Source organism: Desmodus rotundus, chromosome 1 (genome assembly GCF_022682495.2).
Source record: "Desmodus rotundus isolate HL8 chromosome 1, HLdesRot8A.1, whole genome shotgun sequence".
In the NCBI taxonomy this organism is placed as follows: Eukaryota; Metazoa; Chordata; class Mammalia; order Chiroptera; family Phyllostomidae; genus Desmodus; species Desmodus rotundus.
This window is the reverse complement of record NC_071387.1, coordinates 201,410,638-201,430,169: the sequence shown is the minus strand read 5'-3', so window position 1 is coordinate 201,430,169 and position 19,532 is coordinate 201,410,638. Positions and strand designations below refer to the sequence as shown.

Here is a 19,532-nt window from a genome sequence, read left to right as displayed (position 1 = left end):
AGGAAGGGCACACCCCAGAGACAGTGTGCCTGCCTCTCCCCTTAACGCCTGAGTGTTAGCATTGTTTTTATCTTAAGAAAGTAAAAAACTCAATCTATCCACTTATCTTACCTAGGCATAAATGAAAGTCCGGAATAAAGGCCCATTCTACATTAGAGGCCCATTAGATCACCCTCCCTCATGAAGGGCCAGCAGAACAACTGGACTGTGTAAGAAAAACTACACAAGTACAACATCCGCAAAAGAAGATCACTGTTTACCATATTTGAATCCAATCACTGTTTGCCACAAGAGCAAATAAAGCCAGTCATGTAAGAAAGTTAATTTACTCCCAAAATGTTTCAATATAATTTCTGAAATACAAATTATTTCTCAGTTCTAATTCAAGTTTGCTGAGTTGCTAAAATCTTCAGTGCCACATTCCTGGATCCTAAAAATATCTTATTCTAGTGAGTATCATGTGGATTCTCGACTGGTTTTCTGTCCGGGATACCTGAGAACTAATACTCTCATTACGGTCTTCACCAAACACCTCTAGCCTTCTGGAAGCTGCCACCACCCACTACCCCACCACCCCTGCCCCATCCCAATGAGTCAAGAATTGCCTCCCTAACTCTATCGACTAATCTATCAAATATTTAATAGGGACTCAAAATATCACTGCCTTCTAATTATGTATTTCTGGCGTGCAATTTCAAGAAAACATTTCTGTCCTTTGTGTTCCTTGCTGTGTCTCTAGCATCTAGACGATGCCTGACATACCTATTACAGGAAAAATGGGATTTTCCTTGTTACTTTCATCTCGCTCCACTATTGAAAGGAATTCATTCTCACCTGCTATCCTTACACAGGGCACCTGCAAATCTCCACACAGAGTTTCCCTTTGTTGCTGCGATGGACCCGCTCACTCCCTGCGCTCCGGCCCCACAGGCCTTGTCCTAGTCTAACCAGACAGGCCTGCCCGGCTCAGCACGAGGGCCTTTGCACTCGTGGGTCGCTCTGCTGGCCCCGCTGGCCCCGCTGGCACACGGGCTCTTTCTCTTCACTGAGGTCTCCTGAAAAGGCACCTCCTCAAAGAGGCCTTCAGGGCCCCCCCTTTCTAAACTTTCAAACACATCCTTGTCAGTCACTACTGCCTTATTGCCTTACTGTGATTATCTTTATTAATTACATACATGCTAAGTTATTTCATTTGATTGGTTATTAGCTGTTTATAACCTGTTCTCCCTCCCCTCCACCCCACAACAATACGAGCTCACACATTTCAGCCAACTTGCCAATTGCTGTATCCCCAGAGATGGTCAACAAATACAGTAAATAATAGCTGAATGACTGAATAAGTTTGTGTTGAAGTATCACACTCTCACACTTTCTCCCTCATGATTAAGTCATACATTTCCAACCGCACAGGTTTAGAAGTCAGACTGTCTCGATGCAAAATGAGTCGGGCCACAGAGAACCAGCCTGAAATGACAGTAACCCTTACAGCCAGCGCTGTAGCTGAGCGCGACAGTTCAGAGGGCAGCGCAGAACCGAGGACTAGATGGAGCCATGTTGACCTCGTGGCTGACTGTGCAGGCCTCCGCCCCCCCCGGAACTGGATGTACTTAAGCCAAAAAATAGACAATCTTTAACATATTTTCCATATTCTGAAAAACAAAGTCCATGAAGTTATGTCCAAAAATGTCCCTGAGAGAAAACAGAACACATTTCATGTTTAAAACATGCCTTTGATTCAATGTGGTGCCAAAATATGAACGAGAAACTGAGAAACAATATGTATTAGATGGAAAGACAATTAACAATCAAATCCTAATATTTTTCAAAGCTGAGTTTTTCAAAGACAGCTTAGCTAAGCATTAAAAAGATGTATGGTTGTACAATTTCAACTTAGGAATTAAATTCATAAGCAAATTCGTTTTTTCCTGATACTAATTTCTTAAAAGGAAATGCAAACATCTGAGTCCTACCTTACAAATTTAGAGTATATCAATATTTCTCACCTATCTTGTAGCTATATTTCACTGAATAAATGACATATTTCTTCCCATTATTTGTATTTCACTGGCAACGTACATCATACAACATTTATTCAAAGCCAATAAAAGTGATCATGTTAGATGACTTTCTCTAAAACAAATTTTAACAACACTGTAGATTTTCAAATACTTATTTGTATGTTTTGTGAAACAGACTCTCAACATATCACAGAGGAAAAAACTTAATTAAAACATATAGTACTGAAAAAAAATACAGCCAGAAGAGCAGAAAAGCAAATCCCAAAACTAAACTCAAATTATAAGAAATGATTTATATGTAACAAGTCTGCATTAAAAAACAGTGAAGACCTGGCTGGTGTGGCTCAGTGGATTGAGCACCAGCCTGGGAACCCAAGGGTCACCAGTTTGATTCCCAGGCAGGGCACATGCCTGGGTTGCAGGCCAGGTCCCCGGTAGGGGATGCACAAGAGGCAACCACACATTAATGTTTCTCTCCCTTTCTTTCTCCCTCCCTTCCCCTCTCTCTAGGAATAAATAAATAAAATCTTTTTAAAAATACGTTATAAAAAATAGTGAATAAAATGATCCCATGAAATAAGTGCTAAACATATACAAAATAAAATAGGAAACTACCCTAGAATCATACCTTACATTACATATTGGAATAACCAAGATGAGCCAAAACAACAAAAAAAGCTGGACCCCTACCTCATACCATATACAAAAGTAACTCAAAAAGTATCAATGACCAAAATATAAGAGCTAAAACCATAAAATTCTTAGAAGAAAACAGGGGAGCTCTTCATGACCTATAATTTGGCAATGGATTCTTAACTATGACACCAAAAGCATGAGCAACAAAAAGAAAAAGTAGGTAAGTTGGCCTTTAACAATTTTAGTACATTATTAAGACAATGAATAGACAATACACAGAATGAGAGAAAATATTTCAAGTCATTTATCTAGTGAGGGTTTTATAACAAGGATATATAAAAAACTCCTACAACTCAAAACAGTAAAACAACTCAATTTAAAAATGGGCAAAAGACTTAAATAAGAATTTCCCCAAAGAAGATACACAAATAGCCAATAAGTACATCAAAAGATGCTCGACATTAATAGACACGAGGGAAATAATAATAGAAACCACAATGACACACCACTTCATACCTACTCGGATGACTTAAACAAAAACAAAGCAAAACAGAAAACAAGTGGTAACAAGAATGTAGAGAAACTGGAACCTTCTCACATTGCTGGTAGGGATGTAAAACAGTGGAGCCACTATGGAAAACTGTTCAGCGGTTCCTCAAACACTTAAATATAAAATTACTATATGACCTATAAATTCCACTCGTAGGTACATTATCCTAGAACAATTAAGGGCAAATTCTCCAACATATACTCACATGCCAACGTTCATTGCATGCATGGTGCGCAAAGGTGGAACTCGTACTACCTAGTTTCATTATCTAATGTAAGATCCTAAATGGGAGTGAAAGAAGTCAGTCAGCGGCAGCTATAAAGAATTCCTAGCCTGTTGTGTCCTTAATAAATTGGAACCCTGTCTTAATAACAGCCTTTATTTCTTAAAATATAGAATACTGCCTGGCCCACAGGCAAACTTCATAATTTTTTCTTAAAAACAATTTGTAGGCAGGCAAAAAGTCAGCAATGTTTTGTCTGATTCCATCATCAATTCAACCATTGACTTCAATGGCCTTGTAACAGCTACCTGATTTCTGCACATTTTCATGGGTTTCCTTAATACGAAAAATGTTAGGGGCACTGATTTACTAATGCTTTGCATAGAGGTAAAAGTTGCAATACAGTCAAGATAACTAACTAAATACTCAGTTTCAGCCAGATGGTTCCCACAATTCCCAGAACATGACCCTGTTTCCTGCTCAAAATCATTGTTCCCTAAACTGGAGCCCTGGGAGGAGACAATCCCAAAGAATACTGAACTGAGCTCTAAGCCTTCTAGGAATCATGGCAAAAAAGAAATAGTGTTTCATGTATCTAGTAAGAAAAAAGCTCTTAGAGAAGAGAGGGATTATTTTGTCCTGGCATTAAATTTAAAAAAATAACTTATGCCCTGGCCAGTATGGCTCAGTTGGCTGGGCATTGTCCTACAAGGTGAAAGGTTGCTGGTTCAATTCCCAGTCAGGGCACATGCCTGGGTTGCAGGTTTGCTCCACAGTCAGGGAATGGATGAGAGACAAGCAATCGATGTTTCTCTGCCTCTGTTTCTCTCTCTTGCCCCCTCTAAAATAAATAAATACTATATGCACTCTAACATAGAAAATATCTTGGACTGCATCATTATAAATAAACATGTTCTTAATATAGCTACTTATTGAAACAGACTTCAAAGTTTTAATTAATTTTAGCCACAGTCAAGTTATTTTATAGTAAAATGATTCAATGCACAGAGCAGTTTAAAGAATCCTATAATAGATACAGGAAATGAAATATAAGCTTTGACAAGTCCATTCGTCTGCCATGGATCAGTCACCTGAGGTCTTCTGAAACTTAGTTAAGTAAATTTCCAGTCTTTGATCAATGAAATGGAGTAACATTCTATTATATTCTTCTTGATGATAATTTCTTTATACTTTATAATTATAATGTCAATAATAGTTCTGTAATTTTAATCACTAATGACAAAAGTAATGCTTGGGTTTTGTCACATCAATAAAATGTATTCCCAAGACCAAGAGTGCATGATCTTTATCTTTGAGTGTTAAAGTTCACACTGCAATAGGAAATGGAGAGGCCAAAGAATTACATATACAACCAGTGGACACAAACTAAGTGGTGGGGAGGAATGATGGAGGGAGGGGGATAAAGGTGTAACAAAATTGGGACAACTGTAGTAGCATAACCAATAAAATATACTAAATAAATAAAGTTAATGTTGCAGCAATATACAGAATCAACAGGACTATTGAAAATTGAATTTTTCAATTAATGGAATCATTATGTTTATAAAACCCTCAGCAATAAAATGAATTCCCAAAAACACAACAGCAGTTTTTAACATCTTCAATCATCCCAGAAGTAAGAAACTAAAGGTGAATATTATATTAAAGTACTCCTCTTAGGAAAAGGAGGGGTGTTCTCTGTCATACTGAAACCCAGGGCCCGTGTGTGACTGACAACCGACAAGACACCATGGACAATGCAAAATTGAATGGTTTGACTGGTATGTGAAGGAATGACACTCTGCAACTGGGGGGCGTCGGGGTGGGGGGGCGGCCAAACTCTGGCCTGGTGTTTGGTTGTTTCTTTGTTTCTTTGATTCTCTCTCTCTCCCTCTCCCGCTTATTGATTGATTTTAGAGAGAGCAAGGAGAAGGGGAAGGAGGAAGGGAGAGGGGGAGAGGGAGGGAGAGAGGGAGGGAGGGAGGGAGGGAGGGAGGGAGAGAGCAATTTTGTTGTTCTACCAATTCATGCATTCATTGGTTGATTCTTGTTATGTGCCCTGACCGGGAATTGAACCTGCAACCTTAGCATATAGGGACGATGCTCTAACCAACTGAGCAGGGCCCTGGTGCATGTTTCTAAAAGATTTATTGGAATACAGCCAAGCCCATTTATTTATGTATTGTCTAGGGCAGAGTTGAGTAGCTGAGAAAGAGACTGTATGGACCCCAATGCCTAAAATACGTACTATCTACCCTTTATAGAGAAGCATGCTGGCCCCTGCTCTTTCCTAATGTACACAGAGATGTGTATTTGTCTCGGAGCCTAAGCAGACTTTAGGGCTGCACTGCTACGAAAACAAACTTGTAGTCCCATGTAGCTATCCCCCTCCCTACAAAGATAGGGTAGAAAAGACCAAGTTTATAAAGCAGTGAGGGTCTGTTCAAGAGCCCAGACTGATACCAAAGATCTGCACCAGGAAACGGAGGAGCAGAAAAAGAAATGGCACATTACAAATGGTGTCTTGTGTAGTCAGGCATTTCATGTGCTTCTGCCGTGAACAGGAGGAATGTCTGTCCAATGGTAGATTTGCCAGAAAGGGTTTTATGGAGCCAATCTGACAATTGCAAATACACCTAAACAACATTAGAGTTCTTGTTTTCCCCCTCCCAGATTTGATATCTATGTGCCCATTTATGTCTTCTAAAGTTCTTAGTAATTAAGTTACATAATATTAAATTTCATTTTGAAGTAATTTTAATGGCTGCTTTCTCCTATAACCCAGTAAACTTTATACCATGCCTCCCTTTATATTCTTTCTTTTTTTTACTCCTCACCCAAGGATATGTTTATTGATTTTCAAGAGGCACAGAAAGAGAAACATTGATGTGAAAAAGAAACATCTATCGGTTGCCTCCCATATGTGCCCCAACCAGGGATCGAACCCCCCCCCCCCAGGCATGTGCCCTGATGGAATCGAACCTACAGCCTTCTGGTGTGTAGTATAACGCTCCAACCCACTGAACCACCCGGCCATGGTCACTTACATTCTTTCTTATTATCTGTATCTGTAAAGGATCCCTCCAAATAAGATCATCATGAATGCAGAATTTTGGAGAAGGGTACAGAAGACGTAAGTGTCAAAATAAACATGACAAAAATTAAAAACTTGTCAACATCTGACTAACTTTATACAGTTATGTTCTGCAGTCAAAAGGCGTAGATTTCAACACTACACCTAGAACACTTTACAAGAACTCAATTGACTCCCAATGTGACACAGGACAGTCTTGTGACCCTAGAGATAGGCTACAATACACTACTGCCTAAAATGGGGGAGATTATGCCAGCTTTTGATACCACAAACTTTGCCTAACATGTTATAAACACCTAGACAATGACAGTTTAATAGAATCCTTTTGAAAAAATCAAGTACCTGGAAGACGATTTAGAGCAATCTCTGACCACATTTGAGCCTGAAGATGTTGGTTCAATATCTTCATTTTGCCTTCTTAATTCTTTCTCTCTGTTCATTTCTTCCTCTTTTTCTCTTGCTTCTGAAAAGGTAAAAATAAATTTTCGATAGTTAGACTTCAAAATCTGTCAGTTTTAAAAAGGATAAAAATGAACAGTCATAAAGATGTAACTTGGAGTGTTACCACTAAAGAGCAAAAAGTTATCACCCTAAATGCCCAACACTGGGAAAATAATTAAATTACCATATATTAACAATATAAAATAAAACCAATAAAAGTAGGGATGGAAAAGGTACAAATCTGGGCAAGTATTAACAGATATGCCAAACAAAATTAGATGTGAATAGAATATGAACCAGGATTGTACTATATAAAAAGATGTGGAAGGTGTCCTGGCTAGTGTGGCTCAGTAGATTTGAGTGCCAGCCTGTGAACCAAAGGGTTACTGGTTCAAGTCCCAGTCAGGACACATGCCTGGGTTTCGGGGCCAGGTCCCCAGTAGGGGGCACATGAGAGGCAACCACACATTGATGTTTCTTTCCCTCTGTACCTCCCTTCCCCCTCTCTAAAAATAAATAAAATCTTTTTTTTTATTTAAAAAAAAAAAAGGATGTGGAAAATGGTAAGTAAAGTGAGTATTAAAAGGTAAGATTTGATGGAATTTCACTTTTTTATTTTTTAAATTATAATTTACATGGATTATTATTTTGTATTAGTTTTGGGTATACAGTATGGTGGATAGACAGTCATAAACTTTACAGAGTGTCTCCCCTGATATTTCCAGTACCCTCCTAACACCATACATAATTAAAACGATATTATTGACTGTATTTCCTGTGCTGTACCTTACATCCCCATGTAATTTCATTTTTTATTTTTAATGTTTTAAACTCTAAATTCAGTATGTTGTTCATTTCTGAATTTTCTACCCTAGATTTTTGGTCAGAAAAAATTTCAATTACATTAGGTTTGTAGAGTTGTTTACCTTGGAAAGACCAAAATTTATCCAATGAAACTAAATCTTTTTCTCACTCTACAATAGGGGACACACAGGATGTAAATGAGTTATATGAATAGTCTGGTTCTCCATCACTACCATCCTCAATATCCCAAGATAATCCTTAATGCTTTTTCCTTAATAATAAAAACAATACACCCAAAGTTAAGCAATATCAAAAGGCATTTATTAATTAAAATGTACTTTTCAGGGTCATTTCTTGCTAGGATGTGAAGGATGAGAACTAAGGAGACAACCAGCAAATGAGGACAAGTAACTAGTCTATTTCAAACATGGAAGATAAAACTCTCCAGGAAGACATAAGGCGAATGCTATAGCTGTAGTTCACATTTTCTGTGTTTGGGTTTTTGTTTTTGTTTTGTTTTTTGTGCTCTCCTCTAGGCTGAGATAGGTTACGACTCAATGATCCTACACTTTGGTAGTGGGAAGACAGAAGGACAATGTCCAAATTTGAGAGTGGGCCTGCTTGGCTCCTATCCTCATCCAGCTTCTCCGGCCAATGCCTCCACACCCTCCAGGGCACGGACAAGGTTGGGGGGCAACAGGACACCACATCTGTACACCTGGACTCAGCTCAGGTCTTAGGGACAGTTCTGGCCCTGATCAGGAAACAATACCAAGGTGCACATTATCAGTCACCTGCCCAACAGCCATTTGACCCTTTTGCCTTGCTAAGAGAGCCAGTTTCCTCCAGGTAGGAGGCAGCACTGGGCTACAGGAGATGCTGGATCCCTCCCCGTCCAGAGGGGGTAACTATCCATTCCAAGTCAACCACACTGCTCTTGCCAGTTGCCATTTTTGGAACTCGTGTGCCACAGTATGACTAGTCAGCAAGATGGGAAGTCAACTGAAGGTACATTTGGGAAAAGCTTTCTTCCTCCTCAAAAGTGACATACAAAACAGTTCCCTTTCAGCCTGTCGAAGTGGTCATCTGCATGTAACAAATTCTGCTGATAACTTTGGGTCATGAGGACAGTCAGCTTAGGACAAGCAATACCCTAAAGCCGGCAAAGCAGAAAAGGGAGAAAAAAACTTCATGTCCTTTGTGCCAAAACTCTGAAGATGGAGGAGCCGCATTCCAGAGTTCTTGTCATGTGTGATACCACCTTTTTCCTATCTGAGCCATTTTTAATTAGGTTTTCTGTGACTTCTTCGCAAAGTACCAAAAGCATCTTAATATCAGCCTCAATTTAACAACAATAACTGTAGCTAATATTTACATGGAACTTACTATGTACCAGATATTGTTTTAAGCACTCCCTATAATCTTCCAAACAAGTAGGTAGTGTTGTTCTCAGCTTTACTGAGTTCACTTGACAAATAACATTTAAGACATGTTAGTGTACATGACGATCTAACACACAAATAGCGAAAGGATTCTCCAAGTGGAGTCCATGAGCACATCCATCACCCTGCATATTTCCCCTTTCTTCTTTATTAGAGAACACAGGTAAGTTCTACTCCCCGTAAATTCCAACTGCCCAGTACAGCAGGAGTAGTTGATTCATTACCCTCACTCTACAGCTGAAAACTCCGAGGCCCAGAGAAGTGGAGTAAGAGCTGCCGAGTCCCAGGGCCATGAACCGAGGTTCCACCACCGGATTGTTGAGTTGATCAGACTTCCGAGAGATTGGAACTGGAACCCACCCCACCACTGCTAGCCTTGTTCCTGCCCAAGATGACCTGTTAACTAACACAAACCTGCAGATAAAAAGCCTGTTCACTTCAGAATTCTAGGAACTGACTTCAAAAGAAGCAGACCCCGACCTTCAGACATTCCGGCTCTGGGAGACTTGCTGACCTTCAACCAGTTACCCGAACAGACTGTGTGGACTTGTGCGTAGTCCCCTCAACAGAGAACTCTCAACTCCCTCCTTCTGATTCCCTTATTCTGCTTTTTTTTCTTCTTCCTCCCTCCTTACAGAAACCCCTGCCTGTGTCACATTAAGAAGGTCTTTGCTGTGAGAGTCCACCATCTTCTTAAAAGTGCCCACTCTTGAGTAAACCGCTTTTTCCTTCCACCAGCCCATCTCTTGGTTATTGGCTTCGGAGCAACAGGCAGCCGAACCTGGGTTTGGTATCGAAATGACCTAACAAGCACCACCTACCTTACAGAACAGTGAGCCTGCAGCCTTTACCCCGGGCTTTCACCAGACTATCTGGGCATTGTGACCCAACCCCCTGGCTCAGTGGAGTTCCTCAGCAGTGGCTAAATACTCCAAACTACTTGCCCCATCCTAGTGAAGCAACTAACTTTTCAATTTAAAATGTTAACTCTTTTTTTACAGTAGCAAGAACATTCTATTCCAAGAAGTGCCTATTATCTGCTGCTTCATCAAAGAAAGGTGGTAATGGGGGCTGTGGCCAGGCGAAAAGAAGACATTTTAGAGGACAAAAGATTTCTTCAGCATTGTAGACTGAGGACAAAAAACAAACCAAACAGAAAAGAATTCAGCCCTAGCTGGTGTGGCTCAGGGGATTGAGTGCCAGCCTGAGAACCAAAAGGTCGCCAGTTCAATTCCCAGTCGGGGCACATGCCTGGGTTGCGGGCCAGGTCCCCAGTTAAGGGCATGCAAGAGGCAACCAATCGATGTTTCTCTTGCACATCGTTGTTTCCCTCCCCCTCTTTCTTCCTCCCTTCCCCTCTCCCTAAAAATAAATAAAATCTTAAAAAAAAAAAATTCGATTGACTGTTAGTCCCTGACAGAGGGGATTGTTTTGTGCATTTTCACCACATGTGGAAACAAGCCCACTGTAAACACTGTAAAATGTCTTCCCTTAACAAAAGTGAAGTAACCTACTCTCCAACATAGTTTATTCTTCCAAGCCTCTCATTTTATTGTTACCTCTTTACTTTCAAATAGCTACTACAAATTTTGGATAACCCCTTCTGCGAAAGCACCCCAGATGTATGTGACTTTTGTCTATGTTAACTGCAAACTATTCAAAACTACCAGGTTCTATCTGGCCTGATGCACAGAAATTGCAGATTCAAATGAATGTAATTTTACACCTGAAAATCTCATAGCCAATCATTATAGCAACCACTTAACTTAAAGGAAGAAATTAGAGTTAAGATAAACAAATGTAAAGGAAATAAAATTACTATAAGCTAGAATAAATGTTTTCTAGTGATATTCTTTTTATCTAAAATTAAACATTTTAGATATTATTAAACATTTACCTAAATATTTATTATTCTAACAATTCAGTAGCCTACAAATTTCATGTACATTTACATTTAATGTTAAATGCTTAATATCAAAATATTAAAAAGTAAAAAATAACTTTAACTACATTAGTTACATTTCTCCATTAACTATTTAGAAATGTATCTACTATGTACAAAGCTCTGTGTTACGCACTGTAAATATAAAAAGGAATAAAGTTCTTATCCTCAATATATGAACAATATTAAAATAAATTTGTAACATTTTTAAAGAACTAAAAAACAAAGGCAGGGAACAATTATTATGTCCAGAAGGGTTTTGAAATAATACCTAGAAAAGGTGACAAATGAGTGAGGCCTTAGAGGATGAGATAGGATATAACTAGATAGGAAGACTGTTTCAAGTTAAAAAAAAAAAATTAAAGCTTTTCTAACTTCTAAAATCTGAGATTATTCTTCTTTTCAGAATCATTAAATCATCCATTGAAATCATATTCAATCCTATCTTAATCATTATTTTTTCAAGGAAGCTTTTCCCCAGCATATAACAGACAAGATTCATAATCCATCCACAGCATGGCTGTGCCCAAAATAAAAATTTGAATTCAGAAAAATTTTCTTCCCCATTTATCTCTTCATAGTGTACCGGTCTTCTAAAAAGGGTCTCTCATATGACCTAGACACACTTACAGCTTTCGGGAACATAAAAAAAAAAAAAAAAAAAAAAACCCATTAAAAAGCAATTTGTACAGTATTTACTGATAATTTACATAACATTTTATTGATGTTTTATAGTAATTCATCCTTTCTACCAAAGCACTTAAACCAAAACAGTTTATATCCATATACACAGGCAATTAAACTTGCTATTGTAAGGGACCACAGGGACTAAGAAGTACAGACTGGCAGTTACAAATAGTCACGGGGACGTAAAGTGCAGCATGGGGAACAGTCAGTGATACTGTAATAACTCTGTGTAGTGCCAAGTGGGCACTAGACTTATTGGGGGGATGGGTCATTTCGTCAGTGATATAAATGTCTAACCACTCTGCTGTACACTTGAAACTAATATAAAATAGTATCCAATGTCAACTTAAATTGAAAATTTAAATTAAAACAATTTTTTTAGGACAGACAGAAAAATGGGGGGCAGGGGTATAGCCTGAGTTCTTATTTTCTTCAAGTTGGATGTCAATGCCCAGGGAAAGAGTCCTACATCAGGAGATAAATAATGCCCATATCAGAATTTTTGAACTTTTCTTTTAAGAAAGTGAGTCAAACTTTGGATTTGTGTGTTTAGAGACCAGGGGTGGAAAGAACAGTCCAAATCCAAGGATGTGACACTGAATCAAGAAAGTTCAACACATTTAATTCTTCCACTAATATCACCGAAGAACAAAGTCTTAAGGTAATTTTTCAAAATTTTAAAAATCTAATGACTCCCTTGAAATTCCTCTTATGTGCTAAATGCAAACATGTTTTATGAAAAAACCGATAGGAGTTAAAAATGACACTTACAAAGTACTTTATTGTTCAACAGGTTCCACACCCAACATCTTAATCCCCTCAAGAACCCTCTGAGGGAGGTCTTACTACCATGTCCACCTAGCAGACGGGGAAACTAAGGGTCTGAATTTGGAAATCCACCCAATGTTACTCATCTAATAGAATGTGGGGCTGACTCTCAAACCTAGGTCCTCCATTTCCAAATCCCAAGCTCTTTATAATGGATCACACCATTTTAAAACACTCTCCAAAGCAGAATTCTTTTAAAGCATTATTGCAGTTCTACATATTCAATCCAATCTTCTCAAATATATATTGAGAACCTATGGTGCGAGGCGTGGTACTGGACACTATAAAACTTATGTAGTTGAATAAGATAATCCCTGTTCAAAGCATTTTGTATCACATAGTAAAAGAGGTAAATACAAGAAAGCTATAATAGTATAAGCATTCACTAAATGTTGAAAAATTAAGTGTTAAAGCATTTATAAATATGCCTCAGACAGCATGCCCTTGTATCTTGATATTAAATGAGTTAATATTTTTAGGTGTGGTAATAGTATTCTAATTAAGTTTTTTAAAAGAATCCTATGTCTACCAGACTTATCAGGGTGATCACCGTGTAAGCTGTATAAATGTCTACTCAGTATGTTGTACATCTGAAATTAATATAATATTGTATGTCAACTGTAATTGAATTTTTTAATTCTTTTCAAAGAATCCTTATCTCCTTAAAACACAAACTAAAATATTTATAGGTAATACATAAATATCTAAAATTTGTGTCAAAATAATGAGAGGGAAAGTGAATGTAAATGACACTAGCCATGAATTATTACAGTAGTTCAATCTGTGAGAGGTACATGCAATGTTTTACTATACTTCTGTGTTTGAAATTTCACATAACAAATAGGATCTGTAGAGGGCTATGGTATTTTTTTTTTCATAATAAAAAAACTTATTCTTCCACAGTCCAAAAATATTTCATGTGAGTTCACATCCCAATATGAAATATTACTGCTATATAATTTATCACCTTGAAACCAACAACCACAAGTACCAGAACAACATTCACTTAAACTTTCCCAGGAGTCCTGTCTGATCTCTAGCCCCTCTGCTCTATCGGGTTCCACCTATCCCTTCTCCAGTGTGAGAATGATCTGAAGCAGACCCACAGGAAGCAGGAGAGGAGTCAGTGTCCTTCCAAGACCCTAGAATTGGCAACCACCTGATATCAAACCAGACAGTCTGGAAATTAAAGCCTTCATTAAACGTCTGATACAACTCATTAATGCAGGGGTTCAACAGCAGCAGCCACATCACTGTATGTCTCAATTTTCTATACTGTCTGGGTCAACAGTCAGTGGTGTACACAGCTCTGAGAGCCACCTCTCGCCCAGCCTTCCAAACACTGGTTCCGCTGTAAGCAGGAAAGAAAAAATGAAATGAGAATCAGATAGAGGTGGAGGGAGAGGTAATAGAGAAATTGCTATTCTGATTCTTATATATTAAGATTTTAGCACTCAGACCTTGGTACCCTATTTAGATGCAACTTTTTACTATGTTAAAAAAAAAAAAAACCCTCTGCTTCCCAAGGAACGAGTACATACAGCCTTTTAAGAATTTTGAACTTTTTTCAGTCTTACAATATCTGTCAATATCCTTGTGTAAGGTGTACACAGTATCTAAACCAATGAAACAGCAAATAACTGAACTTCTTACCCAGTGTTTTCCGACTTCTTTCCACAGCTGTTCTTCGAGTTTGTTCAAACATTGCTTCCAAATCAAATGTGCGAGCTTTTTTTCCTAAAATAGGAATAAGTAGCAGACTGTGATCCTCTTGCATTAAGCTGGCCAAACTTTAAGTAATCAATAAATACTTACTGACTGATCAATAACCACTTCCTCTGTCTAAGTTGTAGCATGGCTACAAGACAACCATAAAATATCAAGGAAGAAAGAGTTTGCTACTTCCCAGTGAATTCTGAATGACAATCTCATCACTAGTGCCATTAACCAGCCAACTCTCCCATCCTCCTCTAACTCATCTAGACACTATCCCTGAAAATCACATTGGCATGGTAGGCAGGATGGAGAATGTGCATACCCCAACCTCTGGAGCCTGTGAATACGTAACACTACATGGCAAAAGGGGCTTTGCAGATGTGATTAAAGTTATGAACCTTAGCCCTGGCTGGTGTGGCTCAGTGGGCTGAGTCCCAGCCTGTGAACCAAAATGTCACAGGTTCGATTCCCAGCCAGGGCACATGCCTGGGTTGCAGGCTGGTTACCCAGTTGGGGGCCTGCAAGAAGCAACCAATTGATGTATCTCTTGCACACTGACGTTTCTTCCCATCTCTTTCTCCCACCTTCCCCCTCTCTCTAAGAAGTAAATAAATAAAATCTTTTTAAAAAAATAGAAAATTAAAAAAAAATACAGTTCTAGACTTTAAAGAGATTATCCTGGTTGGCCCAATCTATCACAGGAACCCTTACCGGCAAAGAGGCAGAACAAGTATGGCAGATCAGAAAGACCTGAAGTATGAGAAGGACTGAAGGTACTGTAGTGTGTTTGATGAGGAATGGAGCAAGATGACAAGTCATGCAGATACATTAAGAAGCTAAAAGGCTCGCACTCATAGCTAGCAAGGAAACAGGGACTCAGCCCTAAAACCATAAAGAACCAAATTCTGAATGAGCTTGCAAGCAATTTTGTACTTTTCTTTTTTAAAAAAAATAATACCTACTCTATTGGTAAGAAAATGGTAAAAATAGCATTCTTATGTAACATTGACTTCGGTGTAAATTGAAACCTTTCTGAAGGGCATTATAATAATGTGTATCAAGAAGTTTTAAAAAATTCATACCCCAAATTTTTATTACATTTTAATATTTTTGTTTTTATTAAAGTAGTCCCTCTAGAAATCTACCCTATGAAATTACACATAAAATTCCTTTTACAAAAGGAGATAATTATTTATAAAAAATATTCATTATTGATAAAAGAATTAGAAACCATGTAGGGGAAAGCTAAAATTATCACAAATTATGGCACTTATATTGTGCCTCGCTTATGGTGACTTATATTAAATGTGCTACTATTCATACATAAAAAAATCAGGTTTTGGAAGAGGATTTTATAATGTGGGGAAATCCTTACATGAAGAATAAATTATGTACAATTAATACAAACATAAAATTGTACATACACATGAACTTTATTTTCTTTAATAAATACACACCAGAAAAGACTGGAAAACAAATTTTTAAGCCTCGATTTCTAGACCATGAGATTATGAATGACTTTACTTTCTTCTCATTTTTGTGTTCCTTATATTTTCAATGTTTTCTGCTACTTATGTGTGTTATTTCTGAAGTTAGGGAGAAAGTTATCTTAAAGAATTGATACAAAAATAAGCACTACTGTATATCCCCACGGAAGTCTATAGTACCGTTGTAGACATGAGCATCTACAAGATGGTAAAAAATGGGGCTCAAAACATTACCAAAATCAATACACGTGTGAAAGAGTGAACACAAGACGTGGACACATTAGCCTGACATCTGTTCTCTCCAAGACCCAACAGAAATGGGGTGTGAAAACAATTTACGTTTATTTTTACTAACAGTAATATTTTCAACAGCTGACTTCATCTGTTTGCGACCTTTTTACCTTAACGCGTGCCAAGACTAGGCTCTACAAGAGAGACTGAAATGACGACTCTAGAGATGAAAGACTTTAATCAAAAAGAACTTAAAACCATTATAACAAGACTTAACCTCCCGTTTGTTGACAAAAGGGCCATCACATTACAGACCACTGTCACAGGACGCAAATAAACTCCCTCCACCAACCAGCACCCTCCACCACGTGGGTCAGAAAGCAATCTTTCTTTCTCACAAGTCTTCCCATATGTGGCACCTGAGCTAGTCCCAACAAATAGGCCGGAGTCCGAAAACAGACGGTGAAGAGTGTCGAGAAACTGCAAGATGTACCTACAGCAAAAGTAATTAGGACTTGGCACGGCGGAAGGCGCGGAGCAGAGGTGACAGCTCGGCCTCCCCAGCAAACCTGAGGATCTAAAAACCCCTGCAAAAGGAGACGGCGTTACGCCTGTGCGGTCACTCACCGAAACCCGTGAAGCCCATGGTGACCGCCAGCTGCGGGTCCGGTCCCGACGCGTCAGAGCCCGTCACTAGCACAAGGGGAGAGAAGAAAAGGGGGCCTCGTTAGTGCGGCGCCCCCGGAGTCCCCGGCCCCGTCCACCCTGCCCGGGCTCGGCTCACGGAACCCACCTTCGCTGGGCCCCGGGCGCTCCATTGCCGGCCTCCCACCGCAGAACGAGCATCAGCTGCAGCTCTAACAGCTCCAGCAGGTTCACAGCAAACCCAGCAGGAAGTAATTCCTCGGAGCGTCAGTGTCGCCTCCAAGGCCAAGAGCGGTGCGGTCCGCGGAGGAACGGCGGCCTCCTGAGCAGCGCCGCCCTGGCGGCCTGGAGGGGCATGAGCGCCGCAAGGCCTGCCATCCGACTCAACCCCGGGAAGAGAACGCACCTGGGGGCTTGTAACACCCTTTACAGTTTTACAGGTGTTTTCCGCCACGGTGATGCGTGACCCTCACAGAATTATAAAGAGAAGCCAACAAATTCCCTTTCTTTGTGTTTTGTCCTTCTGTATGAGGAAGCTCCCACAGTTTTCCACCTTTGGAGCATATTTTTAAAAAGAAATGCGTATTTACTACATAACTGAAAAGTACTTGTACGCCAAAAAGACCTGAGTAGGTAAAATAATTGTCAGAAAATGCTCTAAAGCTTACACTCTTAGCCCAAACCTCCCTCTGACTATTAGCCATGCTTAGTTACAGAGTCTCCTACTCCACTGCAAGGGTTCCCAAAGCACTTTATTCACTTCATTATATTTTCCAATTTCACTGTTTTTTAATGTTTTTAAATTCTTATTGCATTTTTATCCATTACCACTTACCCCCATACCCTCTTCCACCTCTCCCCCCCATTGGTTTTAATTACTTTACGACTCCCTGTCTATGTTATGAACTAATGGCATATTATTTATCTATATATCTCTGAATTCTAGCAAAACCATGTATAAGCCTAATGATGTTGCTGAATGCAAATATTTTCAGGAAGTTACTCGTTAGCACCACTACTATCTTACTCTATCTCAAATTATGCTCTATCTATAAATCCTAAATGATAGTGATCAAGTTTAATAACCTTTCCATTGCTCTTAAAACACAAAATTAGCACAGCTTCCAAAGTGTTTTCAAATTGTTTCTATTTTCCACCATGCCAGTCTTCTTCTAGTTCTACAAGCAGCCTCAGAACATGATGTCCTGAAGCTCTGACTCTTCACCAATCCCCATGCCCTTCGTTTAACCCCACTCATCCTTCAGGCCTCAAAATAAACTTCAATCCTCTTGTAAGCATTTACAGACCCTGATAGACCTCCAAGTTAGGCCCCTTTATCATGTAACCTATTCATCAGTGGGCACTCAGTGCTTGTTAAATGAATAGAAGAGTGAATGGCCCTGGCCACTGTGGTTCAGTTGGTTGAGCCTCTTTCCTAAACTGATAGGCCTCAGGTTCGATTCCAGAGTAGGGCAAATGCCTAGGTTGTGGGTTCAGTCCCCTGTGAGGACAAGTAAGAGAGGTAACTGATGGATGTTTCTCTCTCACATGGATGTTTCTCTCCCTCTCTCCCTTTCCCTCTTTCTAAAATCAATAAGCATGTCCTTGGGTGAGGATTAAAAAAAAAGGAATGAAAGAATAAGAGAAAGTAGGTGTGAAGGCAAAAACTACTCCCCTTATTGCAGGATATTATATAACTTGGCACAACCAAGTTTGGTCTCGTCCCAACAAATGATTGAACCACAAGTGTTAAAAGTCTATGTGAACTCCAATTAATAAGGATAACAAAATAAGTTGTTAATGCCACTGTCTCTTTTCTGAGTACAGATAAGCAGGCCTTAGGTAGTAGAATAGGACTTCATGAATACAGCTCAATATGTAACCCATACCCCAAGCTTATAAATAGCTGTTTCATCTCCTCATCTCTTCAGGAGTCAAGAAATTGTAATGGCTTGAGATGACATATAATTTTTTTTAATTGAGGCTTTAATTTTAGAGCAATTTAAGGTTCATAGAAAAATAGAACAAAACAGGTTTCCCATATATTCCCATCCCACACACATGCATAGCCTCCCCCATTATCAACATCACCCACTAGAGAGATACATTTGTTATAGATGATGAACCTACATTGCTATAATCACCTTAAGTACATAAGTTTCAATCATGGTGTTGTACATCCTATGGGTTAGGACAAAAGTAAAACGACAGGTGTCCATCTTTATGGCATGACACAGAATATTTTTACTGCCCTAAAAATTGTCTGTGCTCTGCCTATTCACCTCTCTTCCCTACCACCCCCAAACCCCTAGTATTTGTACTGTCTCCATAGTTTTGCCTTTTCCAGAATGTCATCGAGTTGACATCATGCTACCATATGTAGCCTTTTCAGATTGGCAGTTCTCAGCAATATACATTTAAAGTTCCTCCATATATTTGTATGCCTTAATGCTCATTTTTTTTAGTACTGAATAATATTCCATTGTCTGGATGCACCACAGTTTACTTATCCATTCAACCTCGAAAGAACATCTTGGTTGCCTCCAAGTTTTGGAAATATGAATAAAGCTGCGATAAACATCAATGTGTAAGTTCTATTGTAGAAATAAGTTTTTAACTCCTTTGAGCAAATATCAAGGAGCAAGACTGCTGGATCATATGTTGAGAGTATGTTTAGTTTTTAAGAAACTGAAAAACTGTCTCCAAAGTGGCTGTAACATTTTGCATTCCCATTATCAATGAATGAAGGTCCTATTCTTCCACATCCTCACCAGCATTTGGTGTTGTC

At 39.0% G+C, this 19,532-nt stretch overlaps 1 protein-coding gene across 1 annotated transcript in view; it reads right to left on the bottom strand.

Annotated features, from left to right (window-relative positions):
* Positions 1–17,011, bottom strand: part of WDR70 (WD repeat domain 70) — a 224,809-nt gene extending 207,798 nt beyond the window's left edge. Inside the window, exons 1-4 of the mRNA XM_024578576.4 lie at positions 16,893–17,011; positions 16,727–16,792; positions 14,319–14,402; positions 6,864–6,984 (exon numbers count right to left, since the gene is read on the bottom strand). Coding sequence (XP_024434344.2) covers positions 6,864–6,984; positions 14,319–14,402; positions 16,727–16,792; positions 16,893–16,917 — 296 coding nt within the window. The 5' untranslated portion in view covers positions 16,918–17,011. The remainder of the gene's footprint in view (positions 1–6,863; positions 6,985–14,318; positions 14,403–16,726; positions 16,793–16,892) is intronic.
* Between the last annotated feature and the right edge of the window lie 2,521 nt (positions 17,012–19,532).